Source organism: Ostrea edulis, chromosome 7, assembly GCF_947568905.1.
Source record: "Ostrea edulis chromosome 7, xbOstEdul1.1, whole genome shotgun sequence".
Lineage (NCBI taxonomy): Eukaryota > Metazoa > Mollusca > Bivalvia > Ostreida > Ostreidae > Ostrea > Ostrea edulis.
Genome location: NC_079170.1, coordinates 59381225 through 59405957, shown reverse-complemented (window position 1 = coordinate 59405957; position 24733 = coordinate 59381225). Strand labels below are relative to the sequence as shown.

General features: G+C 36.2%; 1 protein-coding gene across 7 annotated transcripts in view; it reads right to left on the bottom strand.

The window, feature by feature from the left end:
- Window positions 1–4277: 4277 nt before the first annotated feature.
- The window catches only part of LOC125654224 (serine/threonine-protein kinase B-raf-like), a 40740-nt gene continuing 20284 nt past the window's right edge, over window positions 4278–24733 (bottom strand). For 2 of the 7 annotated variants that reach the window (XM_048884057.2, XM_056144849.1), the window contains exons 7-17: window positions 23299–23416; window positions 21591–21624; window positions 21078–21161; window positions 18374–18471; window positions 17599–17801; window positions 17013–17189; window positions 16284–16330; window positions 14659–14777; window positions 10228–10359; window positions 7490–7624; window positions 4278–7192 (exon numbers count right to left, since the gene is read on the bottom strand). In XM_048884057.2, coding sequence (XP_048740014.1) covers window positions 7010–7192; window positions 7490–7624; window positions 10228–10359; window positions 14659–14777; window positions 16284–16330; window positions 17013–17189; window positions 17599–17801; window positions 18374–18471; window positions 21078–21161; window positions 21591–21624; window positions 23299–23416 — 1330 coding nt within the window. In that variant the 3' untranslated portion in view covers window positions 4278–7009. Of the gene's footprint in view, window positions 7193–7489; window positions 7625–10227; window positions 10360–14658; window positions 14778–16283; window positions 16331–17012; window positions 17190–17598; window positions 17802–18373; window positions 18472–21077; window positions 21162–21590; window positions 21625–22798; window positions 22890–23298; window positions 23417–24733 lie in introns of all 7 variants that reach the window. The other 5 variants (XM_048884060.2, XM_056144850.1, XM_048884061.2 and 2 more) reach the window with 3 other exon arrangements.

Sequence of the window (24733 nt, the reverse complement as noted above, 5' to 3'; positions counted from 1 at the left end):
CGTCCGATGGCTGATGACGTGACAGACGTCTCAGCAACTGAACAGCTTTCGCTGTGCGTCCGTTTTCTGTGTAAAGATGTCTGTTGATGCTGAAGGAATGTTTCCCATGTTTTACAGAGGCTTTGTCTATAAGCGGGGAATACACTGCAAAAACAATCGTTGATACGTTGCTTAAGCTTGGTTTAATAATTTCAGTAATACAATGGAACTGATAATATGACCGGAAATTTTCCCGGGGTTCTGACAAGAATAAAAAATAATCACCATTGGCAGATTATGTGTATTGTTATGCGCATTGCTTAAATTTGGCAGTTGTTAAATCATGCCTTGGTGAGATATGTTAGACTCTATAGTATATGCTTGTTCTTAAAATTCGGCATAGAGAACTAGTAGGTTTAAACATTTCTTGAACGTGCAGATGGTGAGGCATTAGATTGATTGAATATTGTTTAACGTCCCTCTCGATAATCTTTCACTCATATGGAGACGTCTCTAATGTCAGTGAAGGGCTGTAAAATGTAGGCCTATGCTCGGCGCTTACAGCCTTTGAGGAGGGGATCTTTATCGTGCCACACCTGCTGTGACCTCAGTTTTCGCTGTCTCATCCGAAGGACTGCCCCATTTAGTCCCCTCTTACGATGAACAAGGGGTATTGAGGTCAAACCCGGATTCCTACGGGATAAAACAGTTTAGAAAATAATTTTGTGAATTTTATGGGGTTTGGAAATTGACCAGAAACCCTGTTTCTATGCACAAAAATAGGTTATTTCATTGGTAAAACCCAGGAGCTTCTTGGGGCTTCATCCCCTGGGCCCATCTTCCCAAGTTCAGGGTTTCTGATGTGAAGATCAGAAACCCTTGACTTGGAAAGTTGCCTGGCAAATATTATAACATGTTTGTATAAACATAAATTGCAAGTCATTAATGCATTCGATAACTTATGGTCTACTTTTTGATAGAGAAATTGTAAATACCAGACCTTGAGCAAATTTCCGACATCTTTTCCAGTAACCTTGATTTTTTTCCCCCAATGACCTTCATCTTAGGTCACGGTAAATTGTCCCATAAGTAACTTTTGAGCCATTGTACGTTGTGCACAGTGCTTTGCCTGTACAAATATTTCTTATCTGTCTTTTACCATTAACCTTAGCAAAATGACCTTGGTTCAGGTGCACAGTTATAACACACCTTTGTATCAATACAAGCTTTTGATGTCTCTCCATGACAAACATATGGCCAAGACTGGAAGGACAGCAGACTGATACGGTAACCTTCACAGTTTGTTTGCTGGCGCTGTGACTACACTCCCTGTGTGCTAGATAAATTGTACTTTCAGGAGTAAAGTTCTTTTAAGATCCTCTGGGACCTAAAATTCCAGACTATTTTAATAAAGACCCCCACGCTCATTTTGTACCCAGTTCATGTGTACATATACATTGGATGTAGATGTACACAGGTACGTAAGATTAATGCATATTCATTATGTACGAGTCATGTCCTCTGAAACCAGGCTTTAGGGTAAAATTACCCCTAAGAAGTCTCACTCTAAAGCAACATTTGCCAAATCAAGCAAAGGCTCCCAAAGGAATGGGAAACAGGATCACACAAGGAAGGCTTTATCTAGAGCCAATTTCTGTGTGTAGATACAGCCACACCACACAAGGAAGGCTTTATCTAGAGCCAGATTTTTTGGGTGCAAAGAGACTCCTGCTAGAAACAGGATCTTCGCCTGAAAAGACAGAGTCTAGAATAAGACTTCCTGAAATGGGCCCCACATCCAGGGAAGTCTCATTTTCCAATACCATCTTGTCAAATTACAATGTCTGATGTAATTCTGACTCCCTCAATGTAATGATGGAGCGAGATCTATCTAATGATGGAGCGAGATCTATCTAATGATGGAGGAACATCTCCATAATGATGGAGCGAGATCTCTGTAATGATGGAGCGAGATCTCTATAATGATGGAGCAAGATCTATCTAATGATGGAGCGAGATCTATCTAATGATGGAGCGAGATCTATCTAATGATGGAGGAACATCTCCATAATGATGGAGCGAGATCTCTGTAATGATGGAGCGAGATCTATCTAATGATGGAGCAAGATCTAATGATGGAGCGAGATCTCTGTAATGATGGAGCGAGATCTCTGTAATGATGGAGCGAGATCTCTATAATGATGGAGCAAGATCTAATGATGGAACGAGATCTCCATAATGATGGAGCGAGATCTCTGCAATGATGGAGCAAGATCTCTGTAATGATGGAACGAGATCTCTATAATGATGGAGCAAGATCTATCTAATGATGGAACGAGATCTCTGTAATGATGGAGCAAGATCTATCTAATGATGGAACGAGATCTCTGTAATGATGGAGCAAGATCTATCTAATGATGGAACGAGATCTCTATAATGATGGAGCAAGATCTCTATATTGATGGAGCAAGATCTATTTAATGATGGAGCAACATCTCCATAATGATGGAATGAGATTTATTTAGTGATAGATCTCTATAATGATGGAGCGAGATCTTTATAATGATGGAGCAAAATCTCTATATTAATGGAGAATTATCTTTATAATGATGGAGCAAGATCTCTATATTGATGGAGTGAGATCTATTTATTGATGGAGCAAGATATCTTTATTGATGGAGCAAGATCTCTATAATGATGGAGCAAGATCTTTATGATGATGGAGCGAGATCTCTATATTGATGGAGTGAGATCTCTATGATGATCGAGCGAGATCTCTATATTGATGGAGCAAGATCTATTTAATGATGGATCTCTATAATGGAGCAAGATCTTTATATTGATGGAGTGATATCCCTATGATGATGGAGCGAGATCTCTATATTGATGGAGTGATATCTCTATGATGATGGAGAGAGATCTCTATTTTGATGGAGTGATATCTCTATATTGATGGAGCAAGATCTCTATAATGATGGAGTGAAATCTATTTAATGATGGATCTCTATGATTATGGAGTAAGATCTCTATAATGATGGAGTGAGATCTCTATGATGATGGAGCGAAATCTATTTAATGATGGATCTCTATGATTATGGAGTAAGATCTCTATAATGATGGAGCAAGATCTCTATGATGATCGAGCGAGATCTCTATATTGATGGAGCAAGATCTATTTAATGATGGATCTCTTTAATGATGGAGATCTCTATAATGATGGAGTGATATCTCTATATTGATGGAGCAAGATCTATTTAATGATGGATCTCTTTAATGATGGAGATCTCTATAATGATGGAGTGATATCTCTATAATGATGGAGTGATATCTCTATGATGATGGAGCAAGATCTCTATATTGATGGAGTGATATCTCTATATTGATGGAGCGAGATCTCTATGATGATGGAGCGAAATCTATTTAATGATGGATCTCTATGATTATGGAGTAAGATCTCTATAATGATGGAGTGAGATCTCTATGATGATCGAGCGAGATCTCTATATTGATGGAGTGATATCTCTATGATGATGGAGCGAGATCTCTATAATGATGGAGTGAAATCTATTTAATGATGGATCTCTATGATTATGGAGTAAGATCTCTATAATGATGGAGTGAGATCTCTATGATGAAAGAGCGAGATCTCTATATTGATGGAGCAAGATCTATTTAATGATGGATGTCTATAATGATGGAGATCTCTATATTGATGGAGTAATATCTCTATGATGATGGAGCGAGATCTCTATAATGATGGAGCGAGATCTATTTAATGATGGATGTCTATAATTATGGAGTGAGATCTCTATATTGATGGAGCAAGATCTCTCTAATAATGGAGCGAGATTTCTATATTGTTTATTTTTCACTACATGCTCATTTCAGTCCATGAATTTAACATCTGGCCTAGGGTATGTTTCTATACTATTATTACATGTATCAAAAATAATCTGTAATCATTAATGCATAGTTCTGAAAACCTATTTCATGTAGACTATTTTCAAGCAAATCAAAAAGTTACAATAAAGGTGTTTTTGCAATTCAATGATGCGAGTATAATCACATTTATCATTTTGGAAATACACTGTGCCAGCCATAGTTAAAATAGAGTAAAATTCAAATGATTCTTTTGGGGGGGGGGGGGGGGAACTTTCCATACTTGTTAAAAAGTTGTCACTACCTAGTTTTTTCACCTTATTCTTTATGACAATTTTTAATTTTACCAGCATACACATGACCTAATTACATGTAATTTATCCGTACATCCCTCGTCTAGATTTCAAAACACAAACCAATGTAGAGGAAATTTCTTTATATTTGCATTACAAAGTACCATCACAAGAGCCAACACACTCTCCACTCAAATCAGTCACACCACACTGAGATCCACTCCTCTGTCTTTCACACACTCTCCACATATACCATGATGAGCAAAAACAAGCAGAAATGTGTATCAGGTCAATTTGGAGAGGTTTCTACACTCAGGCAGTTAAAAACTTGTCTCTACTAGGTTCAGATTTTTAGAGAGAAAATTGTGAGATTACCTAAATCTCTACTGAAAAAAGCTAGAGAAATATAATAAACTAAAAAAAACAGTGAAAATTCTTTTAAAAAATGCATTGATACAAATCAAACCTCAATTAGCAAAAAAGCTAATGATCCTTCGAAAATATTTTACAGATTGATGCAATACACATGCACACCTCCAAAAAGATTCTGGCATCTTAAACTGTACTTGCAGGATTACGATTAATTTAAAGCAAGTTTGTATTACATAAACATAACCTGAAAATATCCTCTGAAATTATTTGGACTCATAAAACACAATCACTAAGTACTCCGCAGTACTCCTGTACACTACCGTTCCTGTTGAAGTATGCACCAGTGTATGACTGCTTGATATTTACATCATTTTGAAATTCAAAATTTAAAATCTAAAAAAAATGCAAAAATTCAAAAAATGACAAAGTATACACAGCTGTGAGATACATCATAAACTGTGGAGGAAAAAGGAGGAAAACAAAATGCAAAAAGTTCCATTTCCAGACATTGATAAAGAATGACAACATCAAAACATTGTATTATTGGTAAACTTGATATGTACAGTATGAACGTGGGATCACATAGAGTTAAACAAATGTTACAGGAATACTACATTCCTCCCACTCTGTCAGCAACCAATCACACACAAGTAACAAATAAATTACAAATACTAGCAAACAAATGAAGAAAACAACTGAACCCTTCATTTTTTAAAATTCAGATACACGTACCCTCTCATATTTCTTCTTCTCTTTATAAATAAGTATAAGCTTCCATACCATTCATTCAAAAAAATTATAAATAATCACATGAAATAGTAGCATCTTATTTCAATTGTTGTGAGGTCAATCCCCCGTTTTACAAGAATGGAATGGTCGACAAGACCGGCTATTCTTTCATAATAGGGTAAAGGACTGACATGCACAATAACTTGCACAATGACAGTAATTGATTCAATTATTTCAATCAAGAGCAAAATTTTTAATGTTTGATATTTAACTATGAATTCGTCCCACATGCGATATCAATTTTCATAACAAGCGAGAATAATTCCTCATTTCATTCAACAATAAGTCAATTACAAATAAATGTTACCACTATTTTTAATGGGGAAAAAAATCTATAAAAATTGCTGCTTCAAACTTTTGTCTCTGTATGCCTTGTATCATAGAGGCAAAATCATGTTGACATTGCACAAAATCCTTGCTTATTAAAGAGAAATAAATCACAGATAAACATTTAAATCCTCCGTAATGAAAAACAAATTCAGTACATGTTCATTGCACAAAAAAGCAGCATCTCTCAAGAGAGAAATGCCGAAACTGGAACGTCCTTCTCCCTCATTCTGGAATATAAACGGAAACTGACAGTCATGTGACTTTGCCCTGTGTTAAAATGACCATTTCTACTCAGCTTTCAAATCTTATTTCACATCAAGGAATCATCCTTAAACAGGTGCCATATTTTCCAAGTGCACTTGGCAGCGAGTCATGAAAGGATAGTGCCTAGCTTTATACACAACAGATGTCTGGTGTTTCCGATTTTAGTGGCACATGTACAGGAATCAAACCTTTTTCATAGTTACACACATGTGCGCAAATGTAATGAACAGAAAATTCAATAAAGTTCACACATATAGCGAAAACCATCCAGGATTTCACGACATCAATATTCACATCTCTTACAAAAGAAAGTGTCACACGCACTGATGATGTATCACATTTGGGTGAATCATATTCTCTTTTTCATCCTTTTCAACAAAATGTCTCCCTTTGAAATAATGAATGTGTGTTTTTCCTTTACCATTCGAGAAAATTTAATGGCCTCTGGTGCAAAGAGATCACACTACATTGCTGACATTGAAATAAAAATGTACGGAAATATTTCATCATTCAAAAGTATCACCTTGGGAATTAATATTCTATAAAACTCATATTATGTCTCCAGACGCACTGTATACACACAAAAACTTATATTTACATATGCGTAACTTCTGTTTGGATAATTGTGTTTCTCAACCGAGAGGAAATAAATTTCACACAGCAGTTAGTTGGAAATCACTGTAAAGAAATAGTTCACTTTTGGGAGAAAATGATCCCCAAGAAAAAAAAACTTCAATGTACATTCAATTATCAGTAATATTCCCAAGGTATACAAAGATTTAGAAAATGAAATGGTAGAGTGAAGCAGAGCCGAGAGTGAACTTCTTCTAAGCAAAATAACAAGAATTATATTTACATGACTGTTGAACAATGGCTTTCTCTCCAGCTAATGTCAAATGAATGATGTCTCACAATGGAGAAGCGGGAGCAGAATGTTGCTATTCTGAGATCTAAGCTTAAAGCTTGTCAGCTCAGATTAGAATGCTGATCAGGAAAGATTTTTAAAAGAAGCAAGCTATCACACATGATCAGAGCTTCTTTGCAAGCTTGAAGTATAACAGAGGCCCTTTCCAGAAAACACCGAATCTAACTCCAGGTTAGCACTAGTTCAGTCCGCCACCTGACGTTGAAGTAAAGAGGAAGTGAATGCCGCTGTTTATGGGAGTTTTGGGAGAAGCACACAAGTACATGAATTCTTCAGAATGTGCCAAATTTAACGTGGGCTCTGATGAGCTCCGATGAACCTTGGGAAGAGATCGTTCCAAGCTTTCTAACACTGACAAAATCTGGAAAGACAGAATTTCATTATGTATATATAAATGCATAGAGATTAACATTAGCAAAATCACTAAACTGTCATTTAACAATTGATTATCACACCGAAATCTTTTATTTTCATGAGGTAAAAGTTTCCCAGTTTCTGAGGATTGATCATCAATATTGAATTGCATGTCAGTGGAATTGCCTTTGTGATGGATGTTCACTTATAAGTGTCTGTTAAGGATTTTGAAGTTTTGAGCATGCTCATACCATGAAAACAATGAAAATCAAACTCCAACAAAAACAGGTTTGACAGTAGATACCTGAGGAAACAATGGCCTCTGTTCTCTGTCGTATTTACAGCAGTCCTGCATTAGGATTTTGAACCTCTTTGGAGTGTCTGACCGTGACTTGCTGAGGTCAGGCCTCAGCGTACCCTTGCCCACCATGTAGAGAATCTGTGAAGGTGAAAAGAGAGAAACACCATTACAAACTTTTTGACATGAAGTCAAATAAAGAAAAAACCTTTTACAGTTTTTGACATTTACAGTACCCGCAACGTTATTCTTGACATGATAAACGATAGGACACGATACACGCACTATAGGACACGATACACGCACTATAGGATAGGATGCACGCACGATAGGATAGGATACACGCACTATAGGACACGATACACGCACTATAGGACACGATACACGCACTATAGGACACGATACACGCACGATAGGATACACGCACGATACGATAGGATACACGCACGATACGATAGGATACACGCACGATACGATAGGATACACGATAAAACTGATAAACGCAAAACCTGATAAACGATCTTCACGATAGACCTGATAAACGCAAAACACGATAAACGATCTTCACAATAAACGGAAAACCTGATAGAAATGTTGTAAATTTAGAAACGATTTAGACAGAACGAAATTTTGATACCTACAACATAATTACATTATGTTGATAATAATTTTGAAGGATTTCAATGCTCAGTATATACCTACATTATGGACAACGCGGATTTCTTGTTTTCCGCGTTCTCGCGATGGGAAAAATCAAAAGGTAACTCGGGAAAACCGCGTTCTCATCGCGGGATGACTATTAGTTACCTGTCCCTGTCGCGGTAACATTTGTTTAAAACATTGATCGGTTTTGTACCATAAAAACTCTTTAATCCACGGTCGTACGTCTTTTTTTTAAATTTTTTTTTTTTAATGCCATCACAGCTAAAATAAAAAAGAAACTAATATATATACGGCATTGAATTCATTATTTGATATCTATATGAATTTTCTAAGCCAATGATTCTAAAATTTATATTGTCACCTAATGTTTAATATATAAGTTATACAGGGAATTAGCTAAATGTAATATGATGTAGTGATATCATGCTTCAGTAGCTCTCTTATGCTAATGTATATTACCTTGAATATGAAATAAAACCAAGTAATATTGTGTGTGTAGCGAGGAGGGGGTTATTTTGCATCAAGCTCTAAGTTCACGGCTCATTCAACATCTCAAGTTATTTTCATAACGACCGCTTTAAAAAAATCAACCGCACTACACCTGTTAAATATTTTAACACTATGAATGATAATTGATAGTCATAAGTAATTGGAACATATTTATTTGAATTGATATTTTGTTAACAAAACATAAATAAACTGTTTAAAAAACATAAACTAAACCCGGCTTGTTTTAAATTCGCAATTTTGAAACGCTTAGTGTGTAAAAAATTCAAATAATCATCAAAACCAGCATAAATTTCAAGTATCTACACGTACGACTATTGGTACATGTGTACATGTACAAGTAAAAAAAAAAACAACGATGACAGCGGAATCGTGCCCAGTTGAGCAGAATTTCGGGGGATACAACACCCTTGCACCCTTTTAAACTTAATCTTCCAAATGTGCGAAATACAATGTCCCTGAGAATGCTAGCTGTCAAAACACGGCTGATACACAAAATCAGATATAAGGACGCGCACAAGTTCAGCAGTTGCTATATAGGTAACATACAGGTGAAAAAATCGGAAGAAAAAGAACCATTATCAAAATACATGTATGTGACAAACAATGTAATTTACTGATTTTCCCTTTCAAATCGGAACTTTCTATTTTTCTGTTAGTGTTAATTACAAATAATTGTTTCTAGACAAACAAATGTTTATGAACTTCAGATGAAGGAGCTTTCAGATTTACTGTCCTCGGTTCGCTTGACGGACCACTGCCTACTTTCCAGACTACTTAGAATTAAATTGTGATAAATTTTCACTCTCTCTGGACAAATAGCTCTTCTTCTGCCTTAAAATCGACAACTTTATGTTCTCCTTCAAATATACCGACTTTTCTCGATTCCTAAAAATAGCTTCTTTAACAAAACGAATAAAGGTTTCGGAAAGTATCGTACTTTTTCATTAGATTTTATATACGATCCCGATAGATTCCAAAGCTACACGATAAACGATTTTCACGATAAACGGAAAACCTGATACACGCAAAATACGATACACGATAGACCTGATAAACGCAAAACACGATAGAAAACGGAAAACCTGATACACGATAGGATAGGATACACGCACGATACGATAGGATACACGCACGATAGAGCACGATAGGAATGTCAAGAATAACGTTGCGGGTACTGTATTTGACCTTTGTGTCTAATAATGACATCACACACACGGACTAACCTGGTCTGTTTTTTATGTCTAATTATGCCATCACACACACGGACTAACCTGGTCTGTTTTTTAATTAAGTCTAATTGTGACATCACACACACGGACTAACCTGGTTTGTGTTAGATATGTCTAATTATGACATCACTCACACGGACTAACCTGGTCTGTTTTTTAATTAAGTCTAATTGTGACATCACTCACACGGACTAACCTGGTCTGTTTTTTAAGTTTAATTATGACATCACACACACGGACTAACCTGGTTTGTGTTAGATATGTCTAATTATGACATCACACACACGGACTAACCTGGTCTGTTTTTTAAGTCTAATTATGACATCATACACACGGACTAACCTGGTCTTTGTTACTTATGTTGCTGTAAGGAAGTGATTGTGTCATTAACTCGTATAACACAATTCCAAAAGCGTAGACGTCAGATTGGTTTGTGTAAGGATTGGCCTCTTTCATTCGTATCACTTCTGGGGCCTGAAGAAAACCAAGGAACAATAGATGACAAAATAACACAGACTAAAAATCTTATATTAATTACACTCTACTTGTTAATTCTTCTTTTTCAATTTTAAACAATCTCAATTCTAAATGACTTCTGATAATGTTTCTGTCTTTACAAAATAAAAAAAAATCTTTCTAGTTTCTGTCTTTTTAAGTACACATATGATGACCATCTGGGTTAGAAACTCCGGAAATCTACAACATTGAACTCAGAATTTTCTAAGACAACTTGAACTTTTTAAAATCAGAGACTTTTTTTCATTTAAAGATGCATGTAATTATGTTACAACTGTTCTACAAAATAAAAACAACTCAGAATGATACTCAATAAAAACTGGAACTCATTAATTAGTGTAAACCAACTTCCATACAAATATCAGAGATTTGCGAGCATCTCCAAGTTGCAGATATTCATTTTTATCCATCAATGTCTGCAGCAAGAGTAGTATAAAAGTAACAAGATGTACAAATCTGGCAACATTATTTTACACAGATCATTTATGCTATCAGAAAATTCCAATCAAAACAAAAATTAATGTAACTTTTGCTTTTCAATAACATTTCAAGAATGGCCAGCCTCTTGGTGTGCTGCCAGGGATAAAGTGAATAATGCACAAATGCTTCTCATGGTGGCATTATATGTAATTTTGGAGTAGATCTGAGATATTAAATTGTTAGAAAACACACCTGAGGGAATGAATAAAATAAAACTACAGTAAAATACGGTTATAGTGAAGCTCCAGGGCCAGCAAAAAACAGTTTGTTATAAACAAACTTCATTATACAGTAACATACGGTTATAGCGAACCTCCAGGGCCAGCAAAAACAATTTGTTATAACCAAACCTTGTTAATCCAATAAACTTTTCACCATTTTCCTCTCATAATGGAATAAAAATCACTTTGCAATAAATGTGAATTCATTATAATTGTGTTCGTTATAAGCATGTTTTACTGTACTCAAGTGCGACACTTTGTAATCGCGGACTAGTTTTTCATCGAGTATTCATGAATAAAATATGTGACACGTAATAGTTGGTTTACAGTATAATAATAATAAATTTATTTTGTAAAGCGTAAAATCCATATTGTTTAAACGCTATTTCATTAACAATAAAATAAGTTGTATAAGAACAAATGATTAGTAGGTGAAGATAAGGAGTCCGTTAGGGTTGCACAACATAGTAGTCTTGACTTAGAGTTCATCTGCAGACTAGTTGTAATGAATTGCAAACAGATGAGTCTTTAGTTTAGATTTAAAGATACAGAGACTAGCAGCAGTTCTGATATCATATGGTAGAGCATTCCACAGTTTAGGGCCAGCCACACTAAAAGCTCAAGTTTGAATCACAGATGAAGTGGTAAATGGCACTTGTTGTAGGCTCTGATCACTGGACCGCAGAGTTCTGGAGGGAGCATAGGGTGTTATGAGTTCCTGCAGATAGGATGGAGCCATGCTGTTGACGTTTTGTACACTAACACCAATGTCTTGAAGATGACTCTTTGCTGAACTGGCAGCCAATGGAGGGAGCGTAGTACTGGTGTAATGCTGTCATATTTGCGGGTGCCTGAGATGATTCTGGCTGCAGCGTTTTGGATGGATTGGAGCCGCTGGATCTGCTTTGATGGTAAGCCGTAGTAGAGAGAGTTACAGCAGTCCAGCTTTTCCAGCGATTCCCTGTCCAGATATCTCCTCAGCTGGCTCAGGTTCTTAAGGTGGATGAAGGCACCTCTGCACACTGATGATATATGTGCCTCCATGGTCATGTGACAGTCAATGGTTACACCAAAGCCCTTGGTTACTTGCAGTGATGCTATGTGCAGCTTAGAGCCCATTTGTTTGGAGGATATCACTAGCACCTCAGTCTTATCTGTGTTGATCTTGAGGTGATGCTGAGCCATCGAAGTTTGAACTGACCTCAAGCAATACTCCATCTGACTGACTACAAGAGTGGCCTGTTGGACTTTAACACTGATATACAGTTCATTATTGTCGGCATACATGTGGTACAAGACATTGTTCTTTCCGAGAAGGGCCCCCAGGGATGCTGTGTAGATGTTGAACAGAACGGGCCCGAGGACCAATCCCTGGGGGACACTGCAGCCCAACTCAGAGGCACCAGACTTCGCTCCCTTCACTGTGACAATCTGGGTCCGATTGATAAGACGGTAAGCACTTTGGAATGGCTCCAGTAGATTGTTCTCACTGAGGTAGGTATGTATCTGTGCTGCTACAACCTTCTCAATCAACTTGGATAGATATGCAAGGTTAGACACTGGCCGGTAGTTCGTTGGTATGTCAGGGTCCAGTGAAGCCTTTTTCAGAAGTGGTGTCACAATAGCTCCTTTGAAAGATGTTGGGAAGGAACCACTCTCAAGTGACTTATTTATGATAGAAGTGATGACGGGAGCAAGAGATGTGACTTCTTGCTTCACAAGGGATGTAGGCATAAGGTCCAGTTCACAGCTCCTGTTGACAGATGACCTAATCAACTTTGTGACTTCATCCACAGTAACATGTTGGAAATGGCTGAGTCCAGTTTCATCGAGTGCTGGTGGGTCAACAAGTGGATTGTGATTGTCACATGTAATGGAGCTGTGAATTCTGCACAAAAAAATCACTAAACATGTCAGCCAGATCTGATGGTAATTTGTCGGCAGGCAATGGAGTGGTGGAGTTCCTACCAAGAAACTTGTTGACCACTCTGAAAAGCTGCTTACTGTCACCTTTGTTATCATGCACCAAAGTTCTGTAATGATGGAGCTTAGCCGCATCAAAGAGTATGTTCACCTCTTCCCTGCACTGAATGTAAATCTCTCTGTGTACCACGAGTCCTAATTTCCACCACAGTCTCTCGGTTTGTCTGCGTCTCTGCTTCGTCTCTCTCATAGAGCTGTTGTACCACTCAGATTCTGGTCTGATGGTGATCGTGCGAGTTCGGAGTGGTGCGAGCGAGTCCATGATGGAAGAAAGTTCACTGCTGTAGAATTCTGTGAGGTCAGTGAGTGACATCTTGATTGCAATGAACACAGAGTGGAGCTGGTTACAGCTTGACTGAGAGCACTGGGGTCAATGGCCTTGACTTTGTGATAAGTCACAGACTGTTTAGGCAGCTGAGATTTGGACATCGAGAGATTCACAAACACAGGGAAATGATCCGGGAAGCCATGGTCCTCAGCAAGGGTGGTGAGCACAAGAGAGTCTACTAACCTGGATAGAACAAGGTCCAGTGTGTGGCCACCGCGATGGGTGCTCCGAGTGACATGTTGCTGGAAGTCAAAGGATGTCACCAGAGAGAGAAATGCAGCAGCAGCAGCATCACTGGAATTCTCAATGTGAAAGTTGAAATCACCCACAATAAGTTAGTGCATGAAACCAATTGTTCAAGGTAAGCAGAGAACTCACTGAAAAACTGCTTCACTGTGTAATTGTTGCCTCTAGAAGGGGGGTGGATGATATACAACACACAAACACAGTCTCTGAGTAGAAGTCACAATACAGTTCAATACCTCAAAAGTATCAGTGATGCTAACAACAAAATATCAATAAAGTAAAGAAGTTAAATCTTTCTGATAACAAAAAGATCTTCTGTCTTTAAGATGGCAATCTATGACCATTCTCCCACCTGACAACTCTATCATGTTCTGTGCTAACACATATATAAATGTCCTTACATCTTTGGTGAAAGGGAAAGCAACATCTGGTTATCATTTAATAAATCAGGAATTCATTAACATCTAAACATGCATTTAAAAATACTTGTAAATATGTGGTAAATTCAAGAAAAAAAATCATTTTATAAAATACATGAGGTATAAACTGCAATGCTTCAGGCCGGCACACTTCAGGAAGCACGTGAAGTATTGCACCTCATACCCTCATGTATTTTCCAAAATGAAGTTTATTCCTTATATTTATATTCTTTTATCTCTGTCGGAATCCACAGCCATTAAAATAGACGTACTATATTTATCTGCATTAATACGCGAATTGTTTACAATTGTAAATACATTCATGAGGAAATGGTAATCACTACAATTTGTATCTCAATATGAAAGGCAAAAACATATCATCATTCCTACAGCAATTGATCTGACATGTGTGGATCAGGAGATAATCTGCTGATCCATACCTGTCAATTTGGCATCATCCAACTCTTTGGATCAAGTTTACTGTAGTAATGATATAAAACTGGTGTGTGCATCCATTTTGTGTATATTTGGAATTGTTAAAATTGTTGTCATTCTAACAATTGTTCATTTACAGCCATACCATCCACAATATGGAGCCGCTGGGTTGCTGGAATTGATGTGATCCACTCCACCTCGTCTTCATTGTTGCCAATCCAAAATCACCTATTTTTACTGTTAAATTTTCCGTTAAAAATATGTCTTCATTTGAGTTAAGGAATACAATTTCTCTTCCATTACAAAACTGTTTACTGACACAAAACAGAATCATCACCCTAGCATGCAAATAAATTATGAAGAACATGTATATTCATTATGTTCATGTATTTAAACCAATGTAACGGCCAAGCGATTGATTTTATAGTAGCTGCCACCAGTTGTCTTCCTTGACAACAATCCAATATTTTGAAAATTGACTCTTATGTAAAGTTTACTAATTTATTGAGTTATGTATAAGTTAGGTGAAGTTTGTTATACAACAATGTAATACTCCAGAAATATTTCTGGGACTTCGTGCACAGAATATAAAAGAACAATCGTAACAATATCAATTACAATAGAGTTATAGCGACTGAACCTGGTGCCAATTGTATGAATTAATACTAAGTTATAGTCTGACCCAACCAATGAAAGGTGAAGATAACAAATCCATATATTAAATTATCATTAGTATAAAATAATAATTGGTTCCCCTCTTTAGATTGATTAGTTGAATTGTTACTTCTATGAATAATATTCTGAATCTTACACTTATTATTAAATTGTGACTTTACACCAGTAATTCTGAATACAGGTAACTGGGAATGATTCTTAACCTAAGTAATTACCTAATCTAATCCTAATTAATTAATTAATCTCCAGATCAGCCTTATCAGGCAACACTGGGAACGTCCTATTCGTAAAGTAAAATTAGCTATCCCTTAGAATCTTGTCGGATTCTGACTTATATACCCTTTCTTAAGTCCGGGGCAACAGACGGGACAACCCCACCAGGGACGGGGCAACGCACGTACAGCCGGGTCAACCCTAACTTTCCCCGGACAATCCAAATCCCCATCAAACCAACCCCGGCTAAGTATTCTACGGGACTATATCGTTTATCTATAACTAAAATAACTTAAAATCAAGTCTATAAATCCAATTATAATAAAGATCAAACACTTACATTATAAGCACTCTTCGTAGTAAAAACAGCCGTCTGCAACCTAACAACTTTGACCCGAAGATCGGGGTCAAATAAAAATAGACGCGGCCCCAACTCTGACTTTTATAAACAAATATGGCACCTAATACGAACAACGTGCTTGTTTATCACATTAAAAATCGCTATATACACAAATATATGTGGATGAACACCATGCTACTGAAGTAATCAGCGTAAGTAGGCAATAGTCATATTAATAACTTGTGGTTTTACATACAACCCTTTGATTAAAACTATAAATAACACCGGTAACATCGAGCGTATAAAATAACACATGGCACATATGCACATGTATGTAAACATACTCAGTCAACGACTGGAAATAACGAGAAAAGATCGTAAGCTATAAATACATATAATCAAGCTTGCAATATTAGCTAAAGAATGCCATTTTCCTACACCAATTTGAAACCTAAATATTTTAAGTGCTGATAAAATTTAGACTTCTGTGCACAGATTTGTGAGTAGAAAACAATGATGTATATGTACTTGATAAAGGATACTATTAGACTTCAAATCTCTGTGAATTATAGATTTCGCATGAAGGTAACTGAAAAAGAAAATCAAATGCATCAATACAAATGTTCTCCATCATACACCTACGCAATCTTAAATGTATTTTTAATACAGATGAACTTCGGTATCTCAAACACAGATATCTCAAATACCATGGATATGCAGGGCTCGAAATTAACATATGCCCGTCAGTCTGTGAGTGGTTAAAGTCTGGCGGACTGACTGACATTTGTTTTAGTCCGTCCGATGGGACTGATTAATTTTCTAAAGCATCATTTTGGAAAATATACTAATGAAATTTTATACACACTTTTGACATGCTTCGATCTGTAGATATCGGACAAATCTGATTCATAAATATAAATCCAACATTTAAGTGTTACAATATTGTCTGAGGCATATTGAGTTAAATTTCATTTTAATAACATTAACGAAATAAGTTTAATTATTTCTGGAAAACTCTGTAGGACTGGTAAAAAAAATTTCTGTGGACTGGTTGAAATTATACCCCATCAGTCCGGCTGGACTGGTGACATAAAAAGTTAACTTCAAGCCCTGGTATGTCAAAGTAATTTGGAAGTTCCAACCTCTTATCCTTTAAGTATTTTATCCTCGATATCTCAAATCCTCAGATATTGAGCAGTTTTTTCTCAGTCCCAAGATCAAGATAACGAAATTTGACTGTATTTGATTACAGGTATAACAATAACACTCACTCCATGCCCTGCGCAGTCTGTCGCGAAATTTCCATTATTGTTAACATTTCAAATTTGATATCGTCTTCATGAATATGTTTGTACAGACTGGAGCCCTCACACCACTGAGTTACTATGGCTAACTGGGGCTTTGATGTCCACCCCATGAACAGGAGAATGTTTGTATGTCGGGTTTTCCTACAAGAAAACAATCTTTGTCATACAATATTAATACACATCAATCCATGATATAAAGTAAAATAAGACTGCATACAAACAAGGAAAATTCTATGTTGTATTTGGACACCCTATTCTGTTCTGTTTCAAATTATACCTTTCACTCTCTATGCTTTAAAATAAAATTGCCTGGAATCCGGATTCTGGAGTTATCTCTCTTTGAACACTAATGATCAATCACTGAGACATGAAGTAATCTGATTGTCCTGACTTGTAATTGGATCTGGGCCCATTGAACTTTTGAGAGGGGCTCTGATAACACTATGATCTGGCCATGCATGAGTAAATCTGCTCTTCTGACCACCACATATACTACATTGTATCTTTCAATTTACATTATCAGCAAAATTAAGTTCCCATGTAAACAAACCGTAAAACCGCCACTTCATTCTTGAACGCCCTCAGCTGTTGTGGCGTGGGGGCTGTGACATTGAGGCGCTTGATTGCAACATGACCATGGTAATATCCGCGGAACACAGTACCAAATGATCCGGACCCAATCCTCTTGTGGATTTGAATCTGATCGCCATTAATTTCCCAGTCCTCTCGTGGATGGTTTTCCACAGTCCGATGCTACATTAAGAAACACCATATCCCAGATATATTTCATTATAAAGTAACAAATAATATTTAGAAGCTTCAATTTTTAATAATTTTTTTAGTTGACATAGGTGAATGCAAACAAAGCCTCTGTTTTTTTATGCTTTTTGACTACTATAAAATCATGAATTTCTGTAGGTCTAATTTTTTGATTTCTTTGTGGCAGACATACCTATGAATAATGAACAAAAAAGTGAAACTGTGCAACATTAAAGAATTCAAAATCAACTCTTCAACCACAAAATCAAATCCTCCCAAACATTCTTATTTTCCAAAAACTACCATTTTACCCTTTGAAATGAAAAAATAAAGTGCTTCTACAGAAAAATTGAGCATAACTTCTAAAGAAAACTACTGTCACTTGGAAAAGTTAAGTTTCAGTGACAATTTCTGTGCCTATGTTTATTACAAAACCAATTGCATGCACTAAATTTCTTCTTGCACATACAAATGTATACCAATAAAATTCACTCAAAACTTTCAGATTTACAGTGGTATCTAAAACCTTCCCCATTGCAAACCGTCTGTTGTCATGGTTGCCTTACCTTGACCTCTGAACCTGTGTTTGAGGGCTGGGGCTGAGGTACCGGCTTCAATGGATTGGACATCGGTAACACTGGTAGTGTATTATTCCTTTGTGTTCCTGTAATAGTCATAATCCTGGGCCATTAAAATCAAATGTTAAAGAACATTCCAGCTTAAATCAAGAAATTAAACTTTCAACTTTTTCTTTTTGCCCTTTTCTTTCGTTCTTTTTTTTTATTATTATAAAATCTAAAACGAGAAAAATGTGTAGCAGTCTGTAAGAAATTAATATAAATCATAAAACATTCCGATGAAAAATTACACATCTGTACGAATACGTGTCACCACACTGATGAAGAATTTGTTAATCTGGTAGGTAAAAATTAATATGAATGTGCAAATCCATTCTACAATTATAAGACTCAGTGGACTTCAGAAACACAGACCTGCCTTTGTTGTGTTACACATGTGCTATGATTTTTCCATGAAGTTCATTGATTCACATCACACAAGCCAAACCAGATTCAACAACAAATTATCAACAATCTTGGAAGTTCACTCCATCAAAACTATACAACTTAGAAAATTAGTCAATCAGATTCATCTTCCCACTAGGATTATTTTTTCTCCATTCAATGATTTGAATACCAAAAATGTATGTGCAAGCCATTTTAATTAAACTTTAATCAACTTTCAAAATCTTTTCACACCATATCCATCTGGTCAGACTAAATGTAAGGCTCATTAATATGAAAACAATTAGTATTGACTACATGAAGTGGAGGTCCTGTGGGGGGAATATGTGTTGTATGCACACATTTACATGGGACTTGCACAGATACTGTGTCTACACATTAGTACCTAGTTTTATTGAGCCTCGCATTCCTAACACAGAAACATTTTACATGTGTCAGTAAAAATGTAAACAATGGGAAACATGGCTCTTGTATTACATTCTGAACCACTAAACACATCATTCATAATTACACTACATGGACTGGACACTTAGGTGTGGAGAAAATTTGATAAATCAAAAAATCTTTGTAAAACATATACCCCCCCCCCCCCCCCCCCCCCCCCCCCGTGCAAAATTTAAAAGAGTTATACACATGCAACATTTAATTGATAGTATTGATAGTAGTGCAAAAACCATTCAAGGTATTGAGTGGACAATATCTTCCTATATTCAGAGTGGATTAACCTTTGACCATGTTACCTAAAAATCAATAGGGCTCATCTACTCCTTAAGATATATCATTGTACCAAGCTTGATGTCTGCAGAACAAAGGGTTCTCATGATATTGAGCAGACAATATCTTCCTATGTCAAGAGTGGATGAACCCCTCACCTCTGACTATGTGACTTCAAAATATATAGGGGTCATCTACCAGTGTACTACCAGTGTGCCAAGTTTGATGTCTGTCAAGCAAAGGGTTCTCAAGATAGTGAGTGGACAGTATATTCCTATCCAGTCTGATCCCCAGCCATGTGACCTCAACATCAATAGGGGTCATCTACTCCTTACAATGTACAAGTGTACCAAGTTTGATGTCTGTTAACGAGAGTTCTCAAGATACTGAGCAGACAGTATCCTCCTATGTCCAGAGTGGATTGACCCTTAACCTTTTGACCTGAAAATCAATAGGAGTCCTCTTCTACTCATAACCAACCCACATATGAAAGATCATCATGATCAAGTGAATGGTTCTCAAGATATTGAGCAGACAACATGTAGTCTACTGACATACTGACTGTTTGACCAACAGCTATCACTGTAAGCTGTCAGTTCTATTTATCATGTTCTCACTGTAAGCTGCCAGTTGTCACTATAAGCTGTCAGTTGTCACTGTAAGCTGTCAGTTCTATTTATCATGTCATCACTGTAAGCTGTCAGTTCTATTTATCATGTTCTCACTGTAAGCTGTCAGTTGTCACTGTAAGCTGTCAGTTGTCACTATAAGCTGTCAGTTGTCACTGTAAGCTGTCAGTTCTCACTGTAAGTTGTCAGTTCTCACTGTAAGCTGTCAGTTCCCTTACTCTGTCTTGTTCTCAATGTCATGTAATGAACCTCAATCTCTAGGACTTGTACATATTTCATCTAATTAAGGAGCATGACCAACATGTACCTGTGTACTTTAAAACATAAATGGGATTTCTATTATTAGGTCTGATTTATGACTTCATTGAACTTCAAAGAAATATTTACGCACATGTATGACCAGAATGAATAATTTGAATGATCCTAATCTAGCTTTGTTTATGTGAAGTCTACAATTAACATATTTCTGCTACCTCAGGTAATCATTGGTTCAGAGCATTAGATATTTCTGCTTCAGATAATCAATGGTTCGGAACATTAGATATTTCTGCTACCTCGGGTAATCAATGGTTTGGAGCATGTTGCTTGGAGATTCATAATGACATCACCATTATTTCTTTCACTTTCTTTTTTGAAGCCTCAACCACTATTGTTTAAATTGGGTTAGTAAATTTTATAACTTATGGGATGTAAATGACTATCAAAATTCTGAATCAACATATGTTTAAATCCATGTAATACATTTTACATATCAATCTAGAAACATTTTATCTCAATGTGATCCTTAATCATTGTTTTAAACTTCCAGTAACACAAGAACCAAATCTCCCATTACGTTTGTGTTTAGAGGAAAAGCCACAATAAAAAAAATATCACAGCCCCACACACAAAGCACACACGGTTACCATAGCGATGCTTTGGTGTAGTTTTGCTACATGTGCCATCGCTGGCATGGCGTTTTTCTTTGTAATGTCGAGGGAGTCCTGTATCTGTAATCAGTAGTTTACCTCACCAGTCAGAATGTACTACATATTTATCTCATTTATAGCTTCATTGTGAACATAACATTCATAAGTCCAAAAACATGAAACTGACAAGGTATCATTGCTCTCATTCTTTACAGTCACTGCAACATCATAAACTATTTCTGTGGCAATCATTCGATTCAAATGAAACACACCGCCATTTAAATTCTGCTGAAAGCACAGTAGGCAGTGTTTATGAATCATTCTTTTACGTATTTAAAGAAAAGCTCAGATATGTTAAATCTGCAAAACACAAGTTGTCACTACTTTTTATATTCATGTACACAGGTACAGAAAACACAACTAATTTTGTCATCTACCATGCTACATTGCAGTGCAGAATATCCTCAATATTGATGCTGCAATATCAAATGATCTAAAAACAGTTCCTACCTTCAATGTTCTGGGGAGTAAATGGAAACTTCTCCTGTAGAACAAAATAGAGATGTAGAACATTTGAATTTGTTCTTAATAACATAATTCTTTAAACTTTCATTTTCTTCCTAAACAAAACCTTCAACTGTTCCTTGAGTGATATCTGTTTTTTAATCTTTTAATAGAATACTATTATCCAGATTTCCTGATCAAACCTCGATATCTTCCATTGCAATTGTTAATTTTACACAAAATTACATGATATTCAATCTCTCAACTGTAAAATTTCAAAAGCACTTGTAATCAGGATGTGTTCTCTTACAGAATGGATCTAAGATTGTGTAAAAGAGAAAATTTGAACTGGTGACAAAACATTCAATACTACATGTTTTTCTTTATTATTTCAGTCTTAGTTTTACACTCCACTGACAAAGTCAAAAATGACATTCATTTGCTATTTCAATCAATTTCAAAAACTGACATCCTCAGATACAGTCAAACAATGTTTACAATTTTACTTCTACTTTAAAATCTGAAATTCAATTTTACTTGTACTTCAAAATCTGAAATCCAATTTTACTTCTACTTTAAAATCTGAAATTTTCACCTGGATTCTTCACAACAACATTGTGTTAAAATTGCAAACAAATGTATACATGTAAATATATGGGTTTAATGGAGTATATAACTACAAAATTAATGTAAAACGAAAATAATGAACGTTGTACTGTAGAATCATTTAAATTCGTGGGGGCCAATTTTCGTGGATTGCTGAATTTTTACGGGTTCGTGGGGATGTAATTTCGTGGATTTATATATTTGTAAGATTCTTGTATACTAGTTGTCTTTATTCGTTGAGGATGTAAATTCGTGGGTGAGGGGAACCGATGAATTCCACGAAAATTGAGCCATCACGAATTCTAATGATTCCACAGTATGCAATGTTTTATCAGCAGTTCAAATTTCCTCCATAACAAACACTTACATTCATGTAATAACAGAGCACATAATACTGATTATAAGTGTCACTGTAAAAAGTTACAAAAATTCAATCATATTTTAAAAAGCAATACTTTGCACTTACACATTATTTGGCATACATTTATAATTGAGTGATCATAATTTTCAGGAGCATTCAAAGCCACTTCAAAGTCACTTACCTATCAGCTGGTTACTGTCTGTACAAACCAATAAATCATCAATTCTAATCTCTGATGAATACATACCCTTAAATCATCTTGGGGTGGAGGGGTGTTTATGTTCCGCAGATTGGGTTCAGACGTGTACAATGGCGATGAATTGACTTGAGATGTAAGTCTGTGTAAGGCAGGAAACAGAGGTGTCTAGTCAGTTATCCAGACAAGAAAGACCACTTGATTTCAGTGTGAAAGCATGTGACCTTTTTTGTCTGTTTGGGCTTTTAGCTGTAGAATAAACTACAAACATTAAGACCTTCTATCACAGACCGGACACAACAGAGAACGTGGTAGAGCTATGTAAATTTGTCCCTCCAGTTCACCGATAAATTGGGCATACAAGAAAACCTACATAACTCTGACATACTCTCTTGGTTCCTGGTGCCTTTTTCTCTGACCCAAAATTCAACTCTGCATCCAAAGCAACCATATCTATGTGACTAGCTACAATCTGGGGATGGGGTGGGGAAATAATCTGAAATTGTCCACATTCTCCAAGGCTGTCCTAAACCAATCAAAATACTCATTACCTCTGAATGATCAGGATGTGTGTCCGTAATATTTATATTAACATTAGGTGCCGACTGCGAGCGGCTCCGACTAAAGCGGTCTTCCTTGTTCTGAGAAAACCCCGCATCCGCCAACTTGCTGAAATTTCGAATATGAATGCATATATATTTCTGATATAAATATTTGTCAGATACATGCAGAGTTAGAGAAAGAGAAAAGGCAGAGAATAAGAAATTGGCAAAATAGCAGGTTAGCTAGCCTTAAACAACAATAAACACGATGGAGATTGCCATCTCAAGTATCAACACAGCTTGTTGTGGAAAGTTGATCTTTGTCAGGTGTTTTACACAGTGGATTTAATATTGCTATATTTCTATGGTTGGTTGAATAAATTCATTAACCATTAGAATTTTACATCAGAAATATAGAATAAACAAGAATCAAAACTAGCGATTGTTTTTATGAAAAACAAATGTCTCTCCAGCTTCCCAAATTGGAAGTGCTCCAAATGAAACCTCCTTCCCTTAATGTACTGTATGGTATGGAGGAGAAAGCATTAGCAGGAACCCCCCACCCCTCTTAGATCCACTACAACTTTAAGGATAACAATTGGATCCTCCTGTCCCTAAAATATGCACATCTGCAAATGCCATTTAAGTATTGTACAAAGTTTGAAGTCTATCTGATAAGCCATATAAAAGAAGTGCTCACAAGCTATTTTAACATCCTCCACCCCTCTTAGATCCACTATAACTGTTAGGAAAATAATTGGATCCCCCTGTCCCGACAATATGCACATCTACAAATGGCATTGAAGCATTGTACAAAGTTTCAAATCTATCCAATAAGCCATATAGGAGAAGTGTTCACAAGATAGTTTACATACTCCACCCCTCTTAGATCCACTATAACTTTTAGAAAAATAATTGGATTCTCGTATCCCAATAATATGCACATCTACAAATGGCAATGAAGCATTGTTCAAAGTTTCAAGTCTATCTGATAAGCCATATAGGAGGAGAAGCATTCACAAGATTTTGTGACAGACAGATGGACGGATGGACAAAGAAAGTATAAAAACAATACATATGTATGTCTCCCCCAGAAAGAGGGGAGACATAATGCTGAGAAAACTAACAAATTAGAGTTACTTAAGATGACCATTTCCAATCACATCAAACTCAATATCTTCAGAACTAAAGATTAGGTTTTCGATTCTGTGAAAACTGTGAAGAGTAAAACAGTCAAACATACACTACTGCTTGTGAAATTAAAGTGTAATTTTATTCTGTTGATCAAAATAGTGATCATGTAACTGATACAATGCCTGTTACACAAAAAGTGATATAATCATTAATTACTAAAAGCTGCCTCAGTAGAGGGTTTTATAATCATTAATTACTAAACGCTGCCTCAGTAGAGGGTTTTATAATCATTAATTACTAAAAGCTGCCT